Raw genomic sequence first — 21,428 nt, forward strand, 5'->3', positions numbered from 1 at the left:
GTGTCTTCAATTGGTGATCTGCTACAAGTAAATCAATCGTACCTGGGTTTAGAAGATAAAGGTGTTAGATCAATCAGGTGATGGGTTTATGCTTTGATTGTTGCATGTTCTTCAATTATAATTCTTTTTTTTTTTCTTTGGCTGATTGCCACAAGCCTTGGTAGATCTTTAAGATTCAAGAGAATCAGATTAGGGAAGTTAATGTAGGTGTTTCTGATTTGTCATCTAGATGATTAATGATTTCTGATGCAATTTTTTAGATCTACATGTTTCTACCTGATCAAGGTTTGGCTTTGATTTTGCTCTCTGTTGCTATTGCTTTCTGTTTCTAGATGCTGGATACCAATAGAGTTGATCAATGCTGGTTTTGTTTCTCAGTTGAATTGTAGTAAATTGTTTTTCCATTTGTCTATGCAGGTTTCCAAGTAGGGATTTGGGTGTATGGGACTATAATGTGCCGTTGCCTGAAAATTTTGGCATATCAATGATCAAGTGTGCATATGACAAAGGAATAACATTCTTCGATACATCTGATGTTTATGGACCACGTGCTAATGAAGTTTTTATCGGAAAGGTAAAGTGTTTTCCTTCCCAAATAGTCATGAATTCAAGGAAAAGGGCTAGGACTGCTCTTTTTGGTTGATCTTGTTGAAGGAATATCGATTTAGTGTGCCTTATCAAACTAGGAGTAGCAATAGGAGAGAAGGTTCTAGATTTCCCAATCCTACCCGTATTGGTATTCCTTGTAACATTAGAACTAGCACTTTGTAATCCCTATATATAGGGCTCCTATTCTCAATAATAAGAATACATCTCTCTCATCAATCTCTCTCAAATACATTATACTCAAACACGTTATCAGCACGACTCTAACCACAAAACAGAAAACCAAAACTCATTCACAAATCAGCCCCTAGCCCGAGCTAGCCGAGCCTTCGCTGCAGCCCGAGCGCCCGTGCGCTTGCAACCTTGCACAGCAGCCCCTGCTGCCCCCTCCCTGCAGCCCTGCGTTCCAGCCTGCTGCCACCGAAGCATCCCTGCTGCGCAAACAAGCCAACGCACACCCACTGCATCTTTTTCCCGTTCCTGTGCACATCCGTCTTCTTGCAAGCCTCGAAACGTCTAGTTCGGAAGCTCAGATCGAAAAACTTTCTTCATCAAAGTTGTTCGTCTCTGTCTCTTCCATCTAACCTCCGAATTTCAGCCTTATCGGAGTCATATTGAGATCTGTACACCAATCGAGGTACAAGCTGTTCAGAACAGAATCTACTCGGATTGCTTCGCTCCATCACGCCTGCATCGACACGCGCGTGATCCAAATACAAGTAAGTATTCAAAAGAGTAAGTTTTGAAGTTCCTATAATTTCAGAATTTATATTTCTTCTTCTTTTCTCGGGGACTTGAAAACCTCCCTTCTTCTACATCCCACCTTTCTTATAACGTGGGTTCGATTTTTGAGAAAAGCGGAATCGTGGGGATTCACGCAATTAACGAACTAAGAGCGTTCGTAAGACTTCGGACTAAGAGCGTCCGTAAGCATCGATTTAACGAACTAAGAGCGTTCGTAAGCTACGGACTAAGAGCGTTCGTGAGCATAGATTTTGACCATTTAAACATCATTGTTTCGGTCTAATCCAATTATTCTTGGAAATCGATTTCTTGGTAGCATAGCTCGGAAATCTTATTTAGTTTTCGTGGAAGCATTGACTCCGAAACTAACTTGTTTTTGTTTCATCTTTCAGGATGTCAAACACAAACAAACTTGATTTTGTTCCATTGGATTATGCAGGCAAAAGGTACTTAATTTGGGTCACTGATGTCGAGATCCACCTCATTGCCCGTGATTTATTGCATACAATCCAAGAGCTTTGTCTTATAGAAACAGCTCCAGACCCTCAAACTGAGAAAGATAATTCCAAGGCACTTGCCTTTATGAAACGTCACATGGATAGTGACCTCCAGTTTGAGTTCATAAATGAGGATAGCGCCATAAAGCTTTGGCATGCGCTTCGCGAACGATATGGCAATGTTCGTGACTCCATTCTTCCGAATACAGAAGCAGAATGGAACGATCTTCGCTTCTATGAATTTGACACTGTCATGCAATTTTATTCGGAAGCTCTCAGCATCAAAGCAATGATGCGTCTCTGTGGAAAAACAATCACAGAAGACCAATTGATTGAGAAAACCCTCAATACCTTCCCCGTCTATGCTATGAGGTCCTCTGACTTATTCCGGACTCATGTAAATGCAAGGCGAATCACAAGTTTTCAACAGCTTATTGAAGCTATGGTCACTACTGAAAGACATGGCAATGAACTTGTGAAAAGAAGATTTGATAGGCTTCAAGATAGCTATCAAGAGCATCGTCCTATGGCTAGAGAAAGTCGCCATCGACGTCATGATCCATACGATCGAAATGCTCAAGAAGGTAATCGCTCAAGGCGACAATCCCACGACCGTAGGAGGCGTGATTTTGAGGGAAATAGGGTTGGAAACCATGGAGCCAACGTTGGCCATGGGCACCACTTTCCAACGCCACCAGTCCTAGGGACTATGCATATTGCGCCAATGCGCCTCAATCAAGGGAGAATCCTCTTTATGGTGTCTATTTCTGATATGGAACGTCTGATCAATGGACCTGAATTTGCAATGTACCTACGAAGGTAGTCGCATCATGGTGATCAAGACTTCGAGTTCACAAAGACTTTAAATCTGGCGATGAAGACAAAATACCGCAGATTTTTATTTATAGTCTTTTATTTTTCCAAGAATTATGTCATGGCAATTATGCCTTATATCAATAAAATGACTTATTGTATTAACTCTTTCCCTCTAAGCGTACTCAAGAGTACTTGTGATGTCTAGGCAAGGTTTGATCTGAGAGAACGGTTTTAAAAGTGAGCAACGCTCCACCAAAATCTCGCCTTACCTTACCTGGTCACAACTAAATTGAAATTGCCGAACGGATAGAGTGACTACGATTTGTCTACGATTTGATTTTTATATTGGATTAGATTATGGTCACGAAACTTTGGTGTCATCATTGGATATTATTAATAAAGTATCGATTTATTTTATCTCATGTCGTAGACATGTTTTTCGAACTTTATTATTTCAAAGATATAAGAGCCAATGGTTTTCATGTGGAAACACATTGTGAGAATGGACAAGAGTTCCTTTGCATCACCTCTAATGACTACGGACATAAACGAGTATTAGAGAAACTTATGTGTCGCTCTAGTGGGTTGTATGCAACCACTATTCGAGTCATTGAATCCAACCATGTCATGAGAGATGATTTATGGGATTCCGACACGTATAGGCTTTGGCACGACCGTTTGGGACACCCAGGTCGTGACATGATGATCCGTATATTAAAGACTTCACCCGGACATCCCTTTTTCAGAACGAAAGGAAGTAAAACTTGAAATTTGGATCAAGGAGGAGCACCTGCGCCTCACGGTGCCTTCCCCCTTCAAGTCCGGCCACCACTAGCCGGCGCCGCCATCCCCCTGCGGCTCAAGGGTGGCTTTGACGCCACCTCTGCTCCTCTGACTCAAATTTCGACTTCTAAAGTCCATTGTGACTTCATGGCTCAACCAAAATCCTCATTGGTTGTTTCCAAAGCCCATCATTCGTTCTGCAAAGCCTGCTCTTTAGCAAAGTTAGGATCGAGACCATCCTATGCAAAGGACACCAAAGAAAATATACCATTCTTGCAAAGAATCCAAGGTGATATTTGTGGACCTATTCAACCACCATGCGGACCATTTAGATATTTTATGGTGTTGGTTGATGCATCGACACGCTGGTCACATGTCATGCTATTGTCCACAAGGAACGCTGCATTTGCTAAACTCCTAGCACAAATAATTAAGTTACGGGCTCACCACCCTGATCATCCCATTAAGTCTATAAGATTAGACAATGCTGGGGAGTTTACATCAAAGACTTTTGATGATTATTGCATGTCCATTGGGATTGATGTTGAACATCCTGTTCCTCATGTTCATACCCAAAATGGTCTCGCAGAAGCCACCATTAAACGACTACAAATGGTTGCTCGAGCATTGGTGATGCGCACCAATCTCCCTATTTCTGCTTGGGGCTATGCAATATTGCATGCAGCTGTGCTTATTCGTCTGAGGCCCACTGCCACTCAACCCTTCTCTGCGTCCCAGATGGTTACTGGGTATGAGCCTGATGTCTCACACTTACGCATATTTGGGTGTGCAGTCTATGTGCCTATTGCGCCGCCACAGCGCACCAAAATGGGTCCTCAAAGACGATTAGGCCTTTATGTTGGATATGATTCTCCAACAATTATCCGCTACATAGAACCCTTGACAGGCGATCTCTTTACCGCTAGATTTGCGGATTGTCACTTCGATGAGACAGTCTTCCCGTCGTTAGGGGGAGATAAGAACATCAATGTTCAACAGGAACGACAGGAATTGTCGTGGTCTGTCCCCACTCTGTCTCATCTTGATCCCCGAACCGCACAGTCAGAAATTGAAGTGCGGAGAATTCTCGATCTTCAGAACGTAGCAGATTCGATGCCTGATGCGTTTTCTGATATCGCTAAAGTGACGAGATCACACATACCTGCTGCAAACGTGCCTGCAAGGATTGATGTCCCTAAAAGTAGAGGACATGACGCCAACTCAAGAATGCATGAGCATGGCGCCAACGTCCCATCTCTCAATGATGGTGACGTTGTGGCTAGGCCCACGGCTCCCGCCAAGAAGCGCGGGAGGCCCATAGGTTCGATGGATTCTCGCCCAAGAAAGAAAGCGAGTTCGGCACAAATAATCCATTAATCATCGATGTAAATAATCCATCTCATGAGAATATTCCGGATTATGGTTATGTCCAAGAGACATCATTGGGGGACGCTCCAATGTCAGAACCAACTCCAGAGAATAGAGAGATCTCCATAAATTACACTAGTGTACATGAGATGATGGATAGAAATTCTATGGCGATTGATGATGCATTTGCATATCATATTGCAAAAGGAATTATAGAATATGATGATATCGAACCTCGCTCTGTTGAAGAATGTCAACAAAGAGCGGATTGGCCTAAATGGAAAGATGCAATCCAGGTTGAATTGGATTCACTAACAAAGAGACAGGTATTTGGGCCTGTAACGCAGACACCCCCAAGTGTAAAGCCTGTTGGCCATAAATGGGTCTTTGTTAGAAAGCGTAATGAGAAAAACGAGGTTGTTAGATACAAAGCCCGCCTTGTGGCGCAAGGTTTCTCACAACGCCCTGGAATTGACTACGAGGAGACATATTCTCCCGTAATGGACGTTATAACGTTCCGCTACCTTGTCAGTTTGGTAGTTTCCGAAAAACTTGACATGCAGCTTATGGATGTGGTTACAGCATATCTCTATGGGGATCTAGATTCAGAGATATATATGAAGGTTCCAGATGGACTTCAATTACCCAAATCAAGTGGCTCTAAACCACGGAGCGCGTTTTCAATAAGATTAAAACGCTCACTATATGGATTAAAACAATCCGGACGGATGTGGTATAACCGTCTAAGTGACTACTTGATTGGGAAGGGATATATTAACAATGAAATATGCCCATGCGTGTTCATTAAAAGAACAAGTTCCGGATTTGCAATCGTAGCAGTTTATGTCGATGACATGAACCTAATTGGAACTCTAGATGAGTTGAAGGTAACTGCTAAATACTTGAAATCCGAATTTGAGATGAAAGATCTTGGGAAAACACGGTTTTGTCTCGGTTTAGAACTCGAGCACCGTAGTGATGGAATCTTGATCCATCAGTCTGCATATACTCAGAAAATCCTAAGGCGCTTTAATGAAGATAAAGCAAAGCCTACGAGTACTCCCATGATCGGCCGTAGTCTTGAGCCCGGAAAAGATCCGTTTCGTCCAAGGGATGAGGACGAAGAACCATTAGAGGCCGAGGTGCAATATTTGAGTGCAATAGGCGCATTATTGTACTTAGCTCAATGCACAAGACCGGATATCTCATTCGCAGTGAACTTGTTAGCTCGACATAGCTCTGCGCCAACACGCCGCCATTGGATTGGTATAAAGACAATCTTTCGATACCTAAGAGGTACGATTGATATGGGCCTATTCTATCCCTACAGAGAGAAAAGGAATGACGGAAAATTGGGATTGGACCCCAAGAGGCAAAACGCCCCCGTCCATGGAATGGCCGCCGACCATGTTGCCGCCGCCGGCGCCGCCACCGCTCATGGTGGCCGGCATTCTCCTATCTCCCTCCATCAAAACGACAATGATGTCTTGATGGGTTTTGCTGATGCAGGGTACCTCTCTGACCCTCACAAAGGTCGCTCCCAAACTGGTTATGTCTTTACCATGGGAAGCACTGCGATATCTTAGAGGTCTACAAAACAGACCCTTGTTGCTACTTCCTCAAATCATGCAGAGATTATTGCTCTACATGAAGCTGTACGTGAATGTGTATGGCTAAGGTCCGTAATTCGACACATTCAAGGAAGTTGTGGTTTGAAGTCTACCACAAATGAACCTACATGCATTTATGAGGATAATGCAGCTTGTATTGAACAAATGAAGTTAGGTTTCATCAAGGGCGACAACACCAAGCATATATCGCCTAAGTTCTTTTATAATCAGCAACAACAATCACTCCTAAAGATTGAAGTGAATCAAATCCGATCAGAGGATAATGTAGCGGACTTATTCACTAAGTCGTTACCTAAATCCACCTTCGAGAAACATGTGAAGAGCATCGGATTGAGAAAGTTATCCGAACTCCCACGATTATAGCAATCAGGGGGAGATATCGACATCAGGGGGAGTTATGATGTCTACATGTTCGATCTCGAAGAGTGAAGGACGTGTTGTGCTCTTTTTGTCCTTCGACCAGGGTTATTTTTATCCCACAGGGTTTTTGTTACCTGGCAAGGTTTTTAACGAGGCAACGGATGAAGCGTCACCACCAAGTTTGAAGCGGCACAAGGGGGAGTGTTGAAGGAATATCGATTTAGTGTGCCTTATCAAACTAGGAGTAGCAATAGGAGAGAAGGTTCTAGATTTCCCAATCCTACACGGATTGGTATTCCTTGTAACATTAGAACTAGCACTTTGTAATCCCTATATATAGGGCTCCTATTCTCAATAATAAGAATACATCTCTCTCATCAATCTCTCTCAAATACATTATACTTAAACAGATCTCTTCTTTTCTGATGTTATAGTACTACTTTTGCCTTTGGTTTTTTCACTTTCTTTTTTCAAGCAGTAAAATGGAACTGAAAAGCTAAAAGTTATACATATCAGGATTCTTTGCATACAATTAATTGCATAGAACTAAATTTTCCTTTTTCTTTTTTTTTTCAACTTGAATCAACTGTCAGTCCTAATGTAGACTTTACCTCTAATTCCTGAATTCAACTTTACCTCTGAACTACGTACATGGACATATTATACACTCTTATTGACATTTGGATACACTTCGAACTGTTTTATGTTCTGTGCCTTCAAATTAGCAAGACTTTTTTTTTTTTTTTTTCGATGACAGCAAGACTCTTTTTTTGTACTTGAACCTTAAATGCAAACTCATTCGAATCCACTTACAATTATTTTATTTCAACGGGATCCTTATTTATGCACTTATGCAGGTCCACTGTAGACAGATGAATCATGGAAGTAAGTTCCTTTCAAAAATATCAATCTATGAACAATGTCAACAATATTGAAACAAAGTGCCTTCACGACTTATACCTTCTCTTCTAATATAGTTTCCCTCTCATTTTCAGCTTGAACAAAACATAGAGCATACATTGCTTCGTCACATAAGACTGTATCAGATTACTTTCAAAATCAGAGTTTGGGCATCCAGACTGTGGAGACCGAAAAAGTATAACAGTGACATATACGATGGCCTCCATTATCTGTTAGTTGACGAAGAGGCAAGGTTTTTACAATTTTCTTTTTACAATTACCATAATTGTTTCAAAACTCTTAACATAACTTTCTTCATTTCTAAGTCTGTGCAGGCACATGCTATTCACGGTTTAATTGAGGAATCCACTTATCCTTTCATGTCCAACAAAATGGAAGAAGGACAGGTGTATGACATTACCAATTTCTATAACCCAAAACCTGTATCAAAATATAAAGTTGCTGGTCACGTGGTAGAAGTGTGTTTCAATGGGTCAACAAAGTTTGAGCCTGTAATGGATGCATTCCCTCCAATCCCAGAACATTCATTTAACTTCCTTCATTTTGACAACTTGGAGGACCAGATGAGGACTCAGACAGTACTTAAGGGTATGCTTATCAGTTCTAAATAAACAACTTCTAAATTTATACATTCTATTAAAAGTCAAATCATGCTAACAATTTTTATTTTTATTTTTTATGCAAGATGTTTACGGTTGTATCAAATCACTAATACCAGAACATCAAGTTACTGTCAAAGACACTGGAAAATTGGAATCAAAATGTGAAATCTTTGTAGAAAATTTGAGGTACGTTATTACTTGATCCATTACATATATTCAATGCTTTGACAAGAAATTGAGAACCACCTTTTGAAAAATGCAGGAGGGAGGATATCAAAATTACCTTCTGGGGTGACATAGCTAGAGAGTTTGATATGGAAAGAGTTAAACAGTTATCCCCACCAATGCTCGCTGTATTCACGGGTTTAAGGTTGACCAAATTCCAAGGTAAACATTAATTAAAAACAATGATACTGATTATTTTTACAGCTGACAACTACATATAATTATTTTTATAACTTACAGAACGGGTAACAGCAGCAACAACAGGCCATACATGCATCATCATCAATCCAGATATTCCAATAGCAAATGAATACAAAGCTGAGTGAGTCATTTTTATTACAACATTGCTGTATCAGTCAAATCATTCATCTAAAGTCAAAATTCCAGCATTGCCATTTCAAAATATTAATCCCACAGTGTAAACAAATTCCAGGTTCTCGAAAGAAGGCGACAAAGTGAAAGTACTTCCTGTACCTTTCAAACGGCCAACAGCAGAAGAGATGAAAGACAAAACAACAAAGTCGGTCTTTGAATTAAACACATGGATCCAGATATATACATGGTATGACAAATAATTTTCATTTCTACGTTCCTCTAATTACATATTTGAGTAAAAATATCTTACTCAAGTGTTTGCACTTTTCATTACAGAATAAAACAGTGTATTGCACTGCTTCGATCCTCGGTTTCCAGTCCATAATGGTTGGTGGTATAGAGGCTGTTCAAAGTGTTTTAAAGAACTGAAGCAAAGAGAGGACAGTGGTGAATTAATTTGTCCTAAACATGATGTGTAAGTAGCTATGCTATGGTAAATAATAAAGCATACAAAACACTTGAATTCACAGTTAACTAATTCAAAGTAATTAGTATTGAATTCAATAGTACTGAATTCACAAATATTAGTATTGAATTCAACAGTATTATTGAATCATGAGGTAACAAGGTTCGAAAGTTGGAACTGCCTACTAATCATCTGAGATGAATTACAAGGTATGACTTTTTCCATTTCAAATATTACCTTTGCTGGCTGTGTATTTTCTTGCAGTAGTTGGAACTGGCATAATATATATGAATTACAGAAATAGAATATATAGTTTAAAATAGGAACAGATTCTCATTTCCAACTTAATAGGCCAGTATTACTCATCCATAAGCTCCGGTTGGTGGAGATCATAGCATGTATAAAGGCATAGTCTTCTTCTGATGGCTGACCAAATCATGTAATTTTGGTTTTCTGACATTATTAGCACATTGATTACATCCTTAAACTAAAATATAGTATTCATTGAAACAAGCTAAAGAATCAGAACACAAAGAAAATATCTCTATATTGTGTTGGTAAAAAAAGTATAGCTGAGCAATAAAAGATATTTGTTCTTTGTACAATATTGAAAAGAATATCATGAAAGTTTTACTGCTTAGTGATGTTTTCGGTGTTTATCTTCTAAGCTTGAACTTTTTTACTTTATGTAGTAGGTTCTTGAACTATAATCATGATTGTCAAGGTTTTGCAATACACTCATTTGAATTTGTGGTTTCAGCCATCATTTTGTGATTTCAATTAGTATAATATTTATGCTTTGTCATTGAAAGATTATTAAGGTTCCTCAGTTCCTCACAAGTTAGCAAGATCTGCAGTTACTGAATTTTATTCAGACATTATCTCCTTCATGTCGTGTACAGATAATGAAGATAATTAGCTGGGTATTATGTTCAAAAAGAAAATTGATCTTCTGCATATAGTTTTCCAATGCACTGTACAGGTTTGCTGACTGCGGTGCAGAAGGACTACTTTAGACTTCTACATTATCAAGAGTTGCATTTAGATGATTGTGGAGATCGTGTTTCTCAGTTGTTACATGTTGAATTAACTGCCCCAGCTTCACATTTTAAAAACAATGATATTCTAGAAGACCTCATGATTCAAATTTGTGTATAGTAATTAGCTATAGTACCAGATTTTGGATCATGTAAAACAATGTTTGATGTGTATACGCAACACATTTATATAGTGTACCTAATATTTGTGAATTCAATACTGTTGAATTCAATAATAAAGTAGTCCTCATAATTCAATAATACTGTTGAATTCAATACTAAAGTAGTCCTCATGATTCAATAATACTGTTGAGTTCAATGCTAAAGTAGTTTTTTTTTTTGGCTCCTGTGTTTTTATTTTATCAAAAATAAGATCTCTTTGGCTGTGTGAAATCAATCGTGCCAATTGAAGAAGTTAATACCAAAAATGGATTAGAATCAAAATGTGAAATTACCCTCCAAAACTTAAGGTACAATCTACTTTGCTTTGCACCACCACTATATAAAAATTTCCAAACCTCTCGAACTCAACTATAACATCTTCCTGACAAATGTATCATGTTGGTTTTGCATAACTCAAATCCAGGAGAGAAGAGATCAAGGTGACATTATGGGGAGACAGTGCTAGAAAGGTTGACATAGAGACTATTGAAAATCTACCTCCACCCGTGCTTATGGTGATGACCAGTTTGAAAGTTAAGAAGTACAAAGGTAATACATGCATAAGAATTAATTACACTGCATTATTGAAATTTATAGTCCTACTTAATTGTATTCTTCTATTCACAGAAAACCATCAAACACCAATCATACTTGCATTTTCATAAATCCAGAAATCCCACAGGCAGAACCCTACAAAATCGAGTAAGTTGAATATTTAACATTTTTTTTAGGATTAAATTCTGCTTACTACCTTATACTTTCAAGGGTTCATCAATTCAGTCCCTGCACTTCTAATTTAATCAGAAAAGTCCTTGCACTCTCCAATTTCATGAAATCGATCAAATCCATCACTATTCGGTCAATTTTCGCTGTTAAAATGCTGACGTGAGACCTTTTCATAGGAAAAATTCCCAAACTACCCATCGCTCGGCAGCCCACCGACGTGTTAGTGTTGTGAATGCAGATGGGTAGTTTGGAAATTTTTCTCGAAAATTGACAGAGTGGTGACGGATTGGATTGATTTGATGAAATTAGAGAGTGCAAGGACTTTTCTGATTAAATTAGAAGTGCAAGGACTGAACTGATGAACCCTTGAAAGTACAGGGTAGTAAGCAGAATTTAGTCCTTTTTTTTATACACCACATCTTCCTCCTCACTGCATGTTTCCTACCAACATTTCTGCAAAATTCAAGGTTCTCCAAGGCAACAGATAATATCAAAAAACTGCCCACTCCATACAAACAATTAACAGCAGCAGAAGTCAAAAAAGTGGATAAAACCACTGTGCGTAAATTGAACAAGCTTAACCCCAAAGAATACAAGGTAAAAAATTGAAGCTATGTCTATATACTTGTTAATCCAAACAACTCACAAAATGACCTCAAATTTCTAACATATTTATGTTCTAATACAGAACCAGTTGGTGTACTGCAAAGCTTTCATTTCCAGATTTTCAACACATGATGGCTGGTGGTACGAGGGATGCCCACAATGCTACAAACAATTGACGGTGAAGAAAAATAGTGACCTGCAAGTCTGTCTAGACCACAGCGTGCAAATACCTCTTCCATGGTAAAATCCAAATTTCTAATATCCACTTTTCTGTTAACGATTCGTGAAAATGTATACTGCTGATGTTAGAATTGATTCTGGGAACACTCAAATCACACAAGTGAGTTGGGTTTGATTGGTTTGCCACTTTTGAAGTTTTAATAATGTTGTTTGAATACTGTGAATCAAATATACTGATCATTGTGTTTACAAACACAAAAAAGTCTTACTGAAAGGTGATTACAATTCAAGGAAAAAACACGTCTAAACTCAAAAGTTATGTTCTTTTTATTACAATTGGGTGATTACTGAAAGAAACCCAATTGGTATTGGGTTTCTTTTATTGGGTGATTCTTTTCCAATTTTGTCTTTTCTAGTGGCAAGTTTGTACCTTTTCCATATATAAATTTAAGTTTTGGAGAGTGTTTAAATCAGTCAGGTCCAGCTTTGAATGAAAGCAAGGTTTCTACACAATGCAAGGCTGGAGTTTAAACTTGGTTATATCTGATTCTTTATGATTTTGTGTAGCCTTATGTCGCTTAATATTTGAACAAAAATTTGACATTTATACTTCACGTCAACATTCTATAATTCAATTGGATTTCCTTTGAACCAAATTAATAGTATTAAGATTGCTAAAGTCCAAGAAGTGTGTCTTAAAGGTATGAAAGAACTGTGTACGTATCTTTCATCATCAAAGGTCACAAGGAAGAAAGTAGGCATATGTCATATGTCATTGTTCTAAATTTATTGCTGTGCAGTCTATTAAAAGTTCATATCTGTAACGAATGCCTCTGTTATTCAATAGAGAAACACAATGCAGACAGAGAAACTTACTTTCTACTCTCATATTAATAACCTCATATTTCAATTTACTCTCTCTATACCTTCTCTTCTAACTTTTCAACATAAAACAGCTCACAAAATTAGCAACCAAATTTATTACTTACTAATAATGATGCATACTTTTACAGTTATAGAGTCCATGCCACCATTGAAGATCCAAACAGTGAAGCCACAATCAAGCTTAGAGGAAAACCAGCTGAACAATTGTTTGGAATAACTTGCAGAGACCTCATAGACAGGTACCCTTATGCTCCACAGGAAACATTACCCCAGGAAATATTGCAAACAAAAGGGCAAATTCACATTTTCCAAATCCAAATCAATGAGGCAAATGGCTTCATAGTGAAAGGTATCTTTCCAAGCACAAAGAATCAACCAAGTGCCAGCACACCAGCTCATCCAATGTATGACAAAAAAAGATCTGTCGATAAAGGAAGAAGACAACTATTTGCTACCACTCCAGACAAAAAGGCCCGCACTTAACAACTACATGCATGTCAATTTCATTTGTTTACCTATCAATTCTCTGACTTCTTTTCTATAACTTCTTACTTTCACAATAACAGGGAAGGAAGCACTGAATCAGCAACATCATCCACAAACACTCTGAACAAGGAAAAAATGGACTGAAATATCATGTCACTCTTTGTGTAAATAGAAATGGAGGTAGCAACTTTTTGGACAACCTCCACAGCTAATCATCGCTAAGCTAACAAGCTCTCAGTAACTGATGTTACTTTTGATATAGTCACTACATTAGCCTATAAGTAGTCACTGTATTTTGGAGAAGCTGTTTTAACAGCATTTGTAATATATATTTCAACATTACCAGAACATCTATATTAATGGTAATGTTAGCTCCTGATATGGAACATCTATATTCATGGTAATGTTACTACTGTTTTAACAACAGTTGTATTATATATATGAACTAAATTTTCTGTCTTTCAAAACTTGCACAGTCCGTTCCAAAACCCGCAGCAACGCACGGGCACGTATGCTAGTAGGGTACTACAAGAAAAGCTGTTTTTTACTACGCGCAATTTACGGCGCACATGGATGCATGCTGTAAAAGATATGCTTTTACAGCGCACATTTGACGCATGCTGTAAAAGTTATATCAATTACAGCACACCTTTGATGCATGCCGTAAAAGTGATATGTATTTAATCTTTTATGACACACATTTAATCCACGCCATAAATATTACAACACATTTATAGCGTACTTCTATTGCACGGTGTAAAAGTAATGTGTATTTAGTTTTTTTAGGGCACACATTTAATGCATGTTGTAAATATTACAATATACTTATAGAGCACTTTTATTGCACACCGTAAAAGTGATGTGTATTTAGTTTTTTACGGCACACGGGCCTTAAATGATAGGGTTTTTGTCCATTTACCCTAATTCTAGGGATTTTTTTCTCACTTACCCCATTAAGTTTTTTTAATTCCCCCTTACCCATAAAGACTCTAATAAGGTCTTCCTTGATACCCAATTAAGTTTTTTTTTTTTAAGACTATTTTACACCCACCTTTTTAGAGAGAGAAAATGGAAGAGAGAGAGGCCATAGGAGACTTCGCCTAAGTCCGGTCACTGGTCACCGGCCGCCCCCCACTGGACTTCTCTGAAAACCTCGCCGAATGTCCCTAAAGAGATCGTCGGAGATCTTATAGGTCGCCGGAAAAGTTTATTGCCCCCAAATAGACCTTTATTGGGGGGTAATAGAGGTCTATTGAAGAACAATAGAGGTTGGCAATAGAGGTTTATGAAACCTCAGCGGAAGTTCCCAAAGAGGTTGTCGGAGATCTTATATCGGACCGGAGAGGTATATTACCCCAAATCGACCTGTATTGCCCCCCAATAGACCTTTCGATCGCCGGAATGAGAACTAATCTCCTTAAAATTAGACAAATAAGACTTTGATTAAGGAAAAAAAAAGAAGAGATTACATCAATTCAAAACATTTATTACCTCCAATAGACCTTTAACAGACATCTATTGCCCCCCAGCCCTGTATTACGAGATAATAAAACTTTTTTTTTTCTTTCCTTCTGGGCTTCTGTCCTCAGTTTACCAAAAAAAAAAAAAGAAATTGATTTGGGCACCCACGTCATTTCCTTTAGGTCCAGTCACCGCCGCGTCATTTCCCTTAGCTCCACGTCGCTCCAAATTTGAAATCCTAACCTTAGCTCTAGTCACCGCTGCGGCAGCCGATCACTCTCCCCTTCCATATCCGCTCTCTCTCTACTGTCTTCAAATGGTTTTGAGACGTTAAGCTGACATAATCTATTCCTTCTTTTTCAACAGTTTCGAGGCGAACGAAACCAATGAAAAAGAGGCTACTCGAATCTTCCGTTTTTCAGAGGCGACAGAGGTCAGTACGTCATCGGAGACTCGCACATCCGATCAGTCCTGGACGCCAATCTCGACTTTTGGCAAGGCGTCCCCGAAAGCTTCACCAACCAAACCGGTTACCACCGTCCAACGCCGCCGTTTAGTCAGAACAATCACTTCCGTCAGCCTCCGTCGTCGGATCACAACCAACAGTACTGGCCTCACAAGCGAGAGAGAGAGAGAGAGAGAGAGAGAGAGAGAGAGAGAGAGAGAGAGAGAGAGAGAGAGAGAGAGTGCATATCGTGGAGAGAGATACAAAGGGCATATGTAATTAATTAATTAAGTCAAGTGGAAAACTGTCATTTTTCTTTAAACAGAGTAAGTGAGAATTTTTATCACTAAGTGGAATAATTTTGGCCAATTTTTGTGCTTTGGATTAAGAGCAACTCCAACAACTCTTTTATAATTTTTGTATTATAGGGAAGCAAAAGTCAAAGTTTTAGCCTCTTTTTCTTTTCTAACTCCAACATATTCCTTATTTTACAACAATCTCTAAAACCTCAATAATTCTTCCTGAAAATTCTAGAGATTGCTGTAAATTTAGGGAATTTCGTTTTCTCTTTCCTTAAAGCAATTCCAACAGCTTCTCTATAATTTTTGTATTATAGGGAAGCAAAAGTCAAAACTTGAGCCTCTTTTTCTTTTCCAATTCCAACAAATTCCCTGTTTTACAGCAATCTCCAAAATCTACTTAATTTTTTCTTAAAATTTTAGAGATTGCTGTAAATTTAGGGAATTTGATTTTCTCTTTTCTCACTATCTCTGAAATGGGGATAGTTATAGGGAATATGTTGGAGCAAAACAAGCTCATTTTTCCTTAAAATAGAGAAAAATCAAAATATGAGAAAACTGTTGAAGTTGCTCTCACTTTTCCTAAAATAGGGATAGTTATAGGGAATTTGGTGTAGCAAAAGAGACCTCAATTTTCTCTAAAATAGAGAAAAATTAAAATATCGGGAAGCTGTTGGAGTTGCTCTGTGCGTTTGGATGAGAAAATTATAAAATCTACAGGAATTTATAAATGATGGAATCTCTAACTCCATCAATCTAAAATTCCATTAATTGCAATTTATGTTGTTTGGTTACATTTATTTAGGATTTGAAATGTCTAATAAATTAAGAAAGTTTAAAACAAATAAAAAGATAAAATAGAAAAAAGTCTTGTTTTGTAAATAAAAATTGAATACTGCGCAAGGAATTCGTAAATGACACCTATTTTGGTGGAAATTGAAGTGAGGAATTTAAATAACGAATTTCTTAGTTTTTTTCCATAGAGAAATTTAAAAATTCCAATCTGATAATCCTCACTTTCAATTAAATTCCAACATTTTTTCCCTCATCCAAACACTTACCGTTTCAATTAAATGATATATAACATAGAAATTTCATTTTTACACTTACCGTTCCTTTTTTTTTTTTTTGGCAAAATCTTGAATTTCCCGCTTCTAGTTTAATTCTTCCCGGCCACTTCTTTCTTTTATACTTTTTTTCTTAGTCCTCTTCGACTCTGGGACCAAATCCCTCTGATCTCTTGGCCACCTGCAAACCAGAAACAAAGTAACTTGAATTCTTTGGTCATTCTAAGCACTACAAATTCGCTCCCCAAGAATGGGTGATTCTTTGTCTATCCCTCTCCCTTATTCACTTCAAATTGACGGGTGAAGACTCTGGTGTACAAGGCCATGGGCAAACCCACGCCTTTCATGTGCCTCTCGTCATGAAATCTGAGATAGAAGCAAGAGAGACACAGAGGGCTATTCAAAAAGATGTTCTTCTACTGCATTTGAGATTGAGACTTGGTTCAGGTATCCTGCAACTTTCTTTCCTTGAGAGTTTGTTCTGTTTTGGTTATCCAATGTCATTTTTTGTGTCTCAGAGACATCAATTGAGCAATAACTGAGGTCGAAGAAGGGCGAAATGGCAATAGCAGCCCCTATGGGTTAGTTCATTTTCATGCATTGCCCTAAACTCTAGTATTTTGTATCCACTTAAACCCACTTGTATTCTTCTTTTTTTGGGTTTGATAATTGTAGTTACAGTCCAAGTTCATGGCTTGGATAAAACCCCAAGCTCTGCTACTTCAGAGCAAGAAGAAAAAGGAGCCGACTCGAACCATAATTATGTGCAATCTAATTATCGCTTTGATTGCCTTGTCCCTGGTCGCCACTTAAGTCTATTGGTCCAGAAGGTGATGGAAATTACTGTTCAATCGTTACCTTCAATTTCTCATAATTCATTGAGATTGATAATTTCAGCTACTGAAAATTGGTTGTGGTTACTAATTTAGGTCACTGGGTCTGACTTTTCTGCTGCAGAGGTAATTAGCCTTTCTTGTTGCGATAGTTGTGAGTAAATTTGTGCGGTTTGACTAAGTTTATTGATTTGTGTTCCCCAGAAAATGGATGCGTTTTCGAAGAAGGATGATCTTTCTGGTTATGCTGTAAGTCTCGTACAGCATTTGATCTTTATACTTGCAGTTTTTGTGTTATATTGTGTGAAACTGCAACTTAGGCCACTAGATTTAAGATGCTGTGGCTTCTTTTCTTATGAATATCAATGCTTGTCTATTGATTTTCATTTCTAGATGAGTATTGTAGGATTGTTTGTAAAAAAAAAATTGTTGTATTTGGAATTTTGGAATAGATGGTAACTAAGCAATTATTAGTATTGAACTCAGTGAATGTAATAACAAGCAAGTTTTGGATGCCATTTCAACGTTGTTGACATATGCATGCTGCAATGCAATGTTGTTCATACAACAACTCCTTCATATTCAGTTATAGCCTTATAAGAACGGATAGAGTTCAATTCTTTGATTTGAAGTTTATGTTCGTAATTAAAAAAGTTGGGATTCGAAGTTTAAGATAGCTAGATTTTTTGTTTTCAATGTTTCCTTTTGTTTTCTCCTGAACTTTAATCAGAACCCCCTTTGATTAAACTTTAATCAGAGGGGGTTCGGATATATATCAGAGATGAAGACTTATGCTTAAGCTGCTGACATTTATTTTCGTATATGTTTGATTTCATGCCACTTCTTGACTATCTTTCCCTCTTCTTTTTTTTCCCTCATCAGTTGGGATGAGTGGGTACGCCTGGACCGTTTATTGAAATATACTTCTGTATTGGAAGTCTATATGCCAATTTAAAAAAACAAATAAATTGTCTTAACCCACAGAACTGTACTGTATTGCAATTGAAGTCACCTATGTGAACAGTTTATAGAATCCAATTTGCATTTATGCAGTTCATTTTTGGTTTAACGTTCTTCAAATTTACGCAAAAAAATCAATCTTTTATTTGGACTATCTTAATGTGTATCTAGGAAAGCTCATTCAGTTGAAGAAATTCTGAAAGGACTATGTTGCTACTTTGACAAAGCATTGCCAGTTATCCTAATTCTTTACAAAAATGAGCGTCCGCAGTATGAGAAAGCAATTGCAGATAATGTCTCTCCTTCATCTGTATACGGTGCTGAGCATCTATTACGCCTCTTTGGTATGAACATAGTTTGTAACTTATTAACTCCATTATTTGTCTTCATAAATTGTGTATTTTGAAATAATGCTGTAATTAAAAGATCTTTTTCACCGTATTTTTGGCTTGGTATTGATTTCATTTTTTTTTCTCAGCTGCTTCTTCTTATTTACTAACAAACTACATGAATAATGGTTTTATTTAAAAGAAGATTGCAATTATACCTTAGTGTTACTGGCATTCGTTGGTGAATTCCATGCGGGATGCCACATGTTTTCTTGTATTCATCAATAACGATGCTGATGTTGCTTGGTTGCTTACTGGAGTTTTGGCAGTTGAAGCTTTTCATTACAATAAGCTTGTTATGTAATTTTCTGCGATTTGCAGTTAAACTGCCCGAGCTATTGGTTGAGGCTAACATTGAAGAGGAGACTTTGAAAGAGCTGCTGCAAAGATTGGCCGACTTTCTCAAGTACCGACTTCAACTTTCTTCTAAATAGATAGATATTGTTTCTTCACAGTTGCGGAGGTTCTAATAACCTCATTAGTTCTGTTTCGACATCATTCTCACTCTCTGATATATGATGTCATGTAGGTTCCTACATAAGAACCAGAGTGCATTCTTCCTCGCTTCCTACCATGTACCAGAAGATACTGAAATCAGCACCAACAAACAAGATGACTAAGCAGGGACATATTTGCAACAATTCGTACATAATACTGTAGAACTACAGCTGTTGTGTGATATCTTGGCACCGATTTGAACTTTTTCTGAGCTCCAAAAGCAGGTGACCGTTAATGTGCTTGTATTCGCCGTATAATGTATTGCAATTCACTGCGCATGTAACATGTGTTTTCAACATATACCGTATACCTTGTAAACCTTCTCTAGTAAAATATGACCGACGGTGGAGGTTGCACCTTTTGTTCTAGTTCTAAGTTGCAACAATCTTTGACTATCAGTTAAGATGGGAACAAAGTTGCAGGCAATCAAGTTGTTATCAGAAGTTGGACGTAATGGTTTATGCAGCAATTGTTTTTTTTTTTTTTTTTTAAAGCAGTTGCTTCAATTTTAAAGTGATTAACACAGCCTTCTAAGATGAAGCCCGACCGTAGCAAACTCCATTTCTGCAAGAAGTTGCTACATGCCCTCGACTGGTTTTACTTGACTTGATGTCTCATGAGTTAAAACCTTGTCATACGACATATTGCATTGAATATTGAAAACGTATTTGGTGCGGCAGATGGGTGCAACATCAAAAACTATAATGGAACGTGACCATTTTTCCCTTTCCGAATCACCTTCGGCCTCCGTCAACTCAGTCGACCGTGTGAATGTCTATAAGTACAAATGCCTTTGTCTTTGATCATCTTTCTACTCTTAACATATCAATTCTGTTCAAAATCCTTTTCTTTTGGTCGTGTGTCCTCTCTGTAAGTTCATTCCATGGATCCTCTGTTTCTCATTCTACTTCTCTTTCTGGCCATCACTTCTCCAACTTCATCTTCAACCTCCGACGCATTGAGTGAAGGCTCATCCCTCTCTGTAGAGAAACCAGAAGATGTTCTGATTTCACCTGCTGGTGTTTTCACTGCCGGCTTTCATCAAGTTGGCAACAACTCGTATTGCTATGCCATTTGGTTCAATGAGCCATCATCATCGTCATCACCAGTCTCCTACCAGAACCGAACTATAGTCTGGATGGCAAATCGTGACCAACCAGTCAACGGGAAGCGCTCAAAGCTCTCCCTCCTCAAAACTGGTAATCTCATCTTAACTGATGCTGCTCAATCCAACGTTTGGACCACAGCCACCACCTCAATCTCCCCTGCCCGTTTAAGCCTGCACTACTCCGGTAATCTGGTTCTGCTTAATCTGAAGACGAAGGTTGTTCTATGGCAGAGCTTTGACTCCCCAACTGACACCCTTCTTCCACTCCAACCATTCACCAGAACCGCCATACTTGTCTCCTCCAGAAGCCAGAGCAACTTCTCCTCTGGCTTCTATAAGCTCTTCTTCGACAATGATAACCTTCTCCGGCTACTCTTTGACGACCCTGAGATTTCTAGTGTCTACTGGCCCAACCATATGTGAGCTGGGATAATGCAAGGTCTACTTACAACAGCAGTAGAACTGCTGTGCTTGATTCCTTGGGCAGTTTTGCTTCTTCGGACAATCTGACTTTTCTTGCAGCTGATTATGGTGCAAAGTTGCAGAGAAGATTGACTATTGATTTTGATGGAAATGTTCGATTGTATAGCCGAAAAATTCCAGGAGAGAGTTGGGTGGTTTCATGGCAAGCCTTTTCAGACCCTTGTGTGATTCATGGAATTTGTGGAGCTAACAGCCTCTGCAGCTACGATCCCAGTTCTAGGAGGAAATGCTCTTGCCTTCCAGGATATCAGATGGAAAATCATACTGATTGGTCTTTGGTCTTTGGTTTGGGGTTTGTTGAGCAGTACATTCTCAAAATCAAATGAAGATATTCACGGCTACCTTCTTACTACAACTGGGTTCAAAAGATTTAGCTACGCTGAGCTCAAGACTGCAACACGGGGTTTTAGTGATGAAATTGGGAGAGGAGCAGGAGGAGTTGTTTACAAAGGCGTATTGGCTGATCAGC

At 38.4% G+C, this 21,428-nt stretch overlaps 3 protein-coding genes and 1 pseudogene across 3 annotated transcripts; all 4 read left to right on the forward strand.

The window, feature by feature from the left end:
• The first annotated feature begins 8,150 nt into the window (after window positions 1-8,150).
• Window positions 8,151-9,329, forward strand: LOC112174844. Its single transcript, XM_040507898.1, has 6 exons — window positions 8,151-8,314; window positions 8,412-8,514; window positions 8,591-8,715; window positions 8,794-8,875; window positions 9,001-9,115; window positions 9,205-9,329. Exons 1-5 carry the CDS (start codon window positions 8,221-8,223, stop codon window positions 9,083-9,085), a joined length of 489 nt encoding a protein of 162 aa, XP_040363832.1. The 5' UTR covers window positions 8,151-8,220; the 3' UTR covers window positions 9,086-9,115; window positions 9,205-9,329.
• A 154-nt stretch (window positions 9,330-9,483) lies between these two features.
• LOC121050063 lies at window positions 9,484-13,413 on the forward strand. The gene is made up of 6 exons (XM_040508639.1): window positions 9,484-9,488; window positions 10,958-11,074; window positions 11,161-11,235; window positions 11,727-11,856; window positions 11,948-12,105; window positions 13,059-13,413. Exons 1-6 carry the CDS (start codon window positions 9,484-9,486, stop codon window positions 13,411-13,413), a joined length of 840 nt encoding a protein of 279 aa, XP_040364573.1.
• Window positions 13,414-16,992: 3,579 nt separating this feature from the next.
• Window positions 16,993-19,833, forward strand: LOC112171804 (protein MRG2). The gene is made up of 7 exons (XM_040509765.1): window positions 16,993-17,135; window positions 17,207-17,518; window positions 17,618-17,647; window positions 17,726-17,770; window positions 18,653-18,825; window positions 19,192-19,276; window positions 19,400-19,833. Exons 4-7 carry the CDS (start codon window positions 17,733-17,735, stop codon window positions 19,488-19,490), a joined length of 387 nt encoding a protein of 128 aa, XP_040365699.1. The 5' UTR covers window positions 16,993-17,135; window positions 17,207-17,518; window positions 17,618-17,647; window positions 17,726-17,732; the 3' UTR covers window positions 19,491-19,833.
• A 384-nt stretch (window positions 19,834-20,217) lies between these two features.
• LOC121050064 lies at window positions 20,218-21,285 on the forward strand (annotated as a pseudogene).
• The last annotated feature ends 143 nt before the right edge of the window (window positions 21,286-21,428 follow it).

The sequence above is a fragment of the Rosa chinensis genome, chromosome 6 (assembly GCF_002994745.2).
Source record: "Rosa chinensis cultivar Old Blush chromosome 6, RchiOBHm-V2, whole genome shotgun sequence".
Lineage (NCBI taxonomy): Eukaryota > Viridiplantae > Streptophyta > Magnoliopsida > Rosales > Rosaceae > Rosa > Rosa chinensis.

Coding starts and splice junctions, on each gene's coding strand:
- LOC112174844 (XM_040507898.1), top strand. CDS start 8,221: ATGGATGCATTCCCTCCAATCCCAGAACATTCATTTAACTTCCTTCAT. Junction 8,315..8,411: donor GACTCAGACAGTACTTAAGG/GTATGCTTATCA, acceptor TTTTTATGCAAG/ATGTTTACGGTTGTATCAAA. Junction 8,515..8,590: donor ATCTTTGTAGAAAATTTGAG/GTACGTTATTAC, acceptor TGAAAAATGCAG/GAGGGAGGATATCAAAATTA.
- LOC121050063 (XM_040508639.1), top strand. Junction 11,075..11,160: donor ACCAGTTTGAAAGTTAAGAA/GTACAAAGGTAA, acceptor TTCTATTCACAG/AAAACCATCAAACACCAATC. Junction 11,857..11,947: donor TTAACCCCAAAGAATACAAG/GTAAAAAATTGA, acceptor GTTCTAATACAG/AACCAGTTGGTGTACTGCAA.
- LOC112171804 (XM_040509765.1), top strand. CDS start 17,733: ATGCGTTTTCGAAGAAGGATGATCTTTCTGGTTATGCT. Junction 17,771..18,652: donor ATGATCTTTCTGGTTATGCT/GTAAGTCTCGTA, acceptor ATGTGTATCTAG/GAAAGCTCATTCAGTTGAAG. Junction 18,826..19,191: donor GCATCTATTACGCCTCTTTG/GTATGAACATAG, acceptor TGCGATTTGCAG/TTAAACTGCCCGAGCTATTG.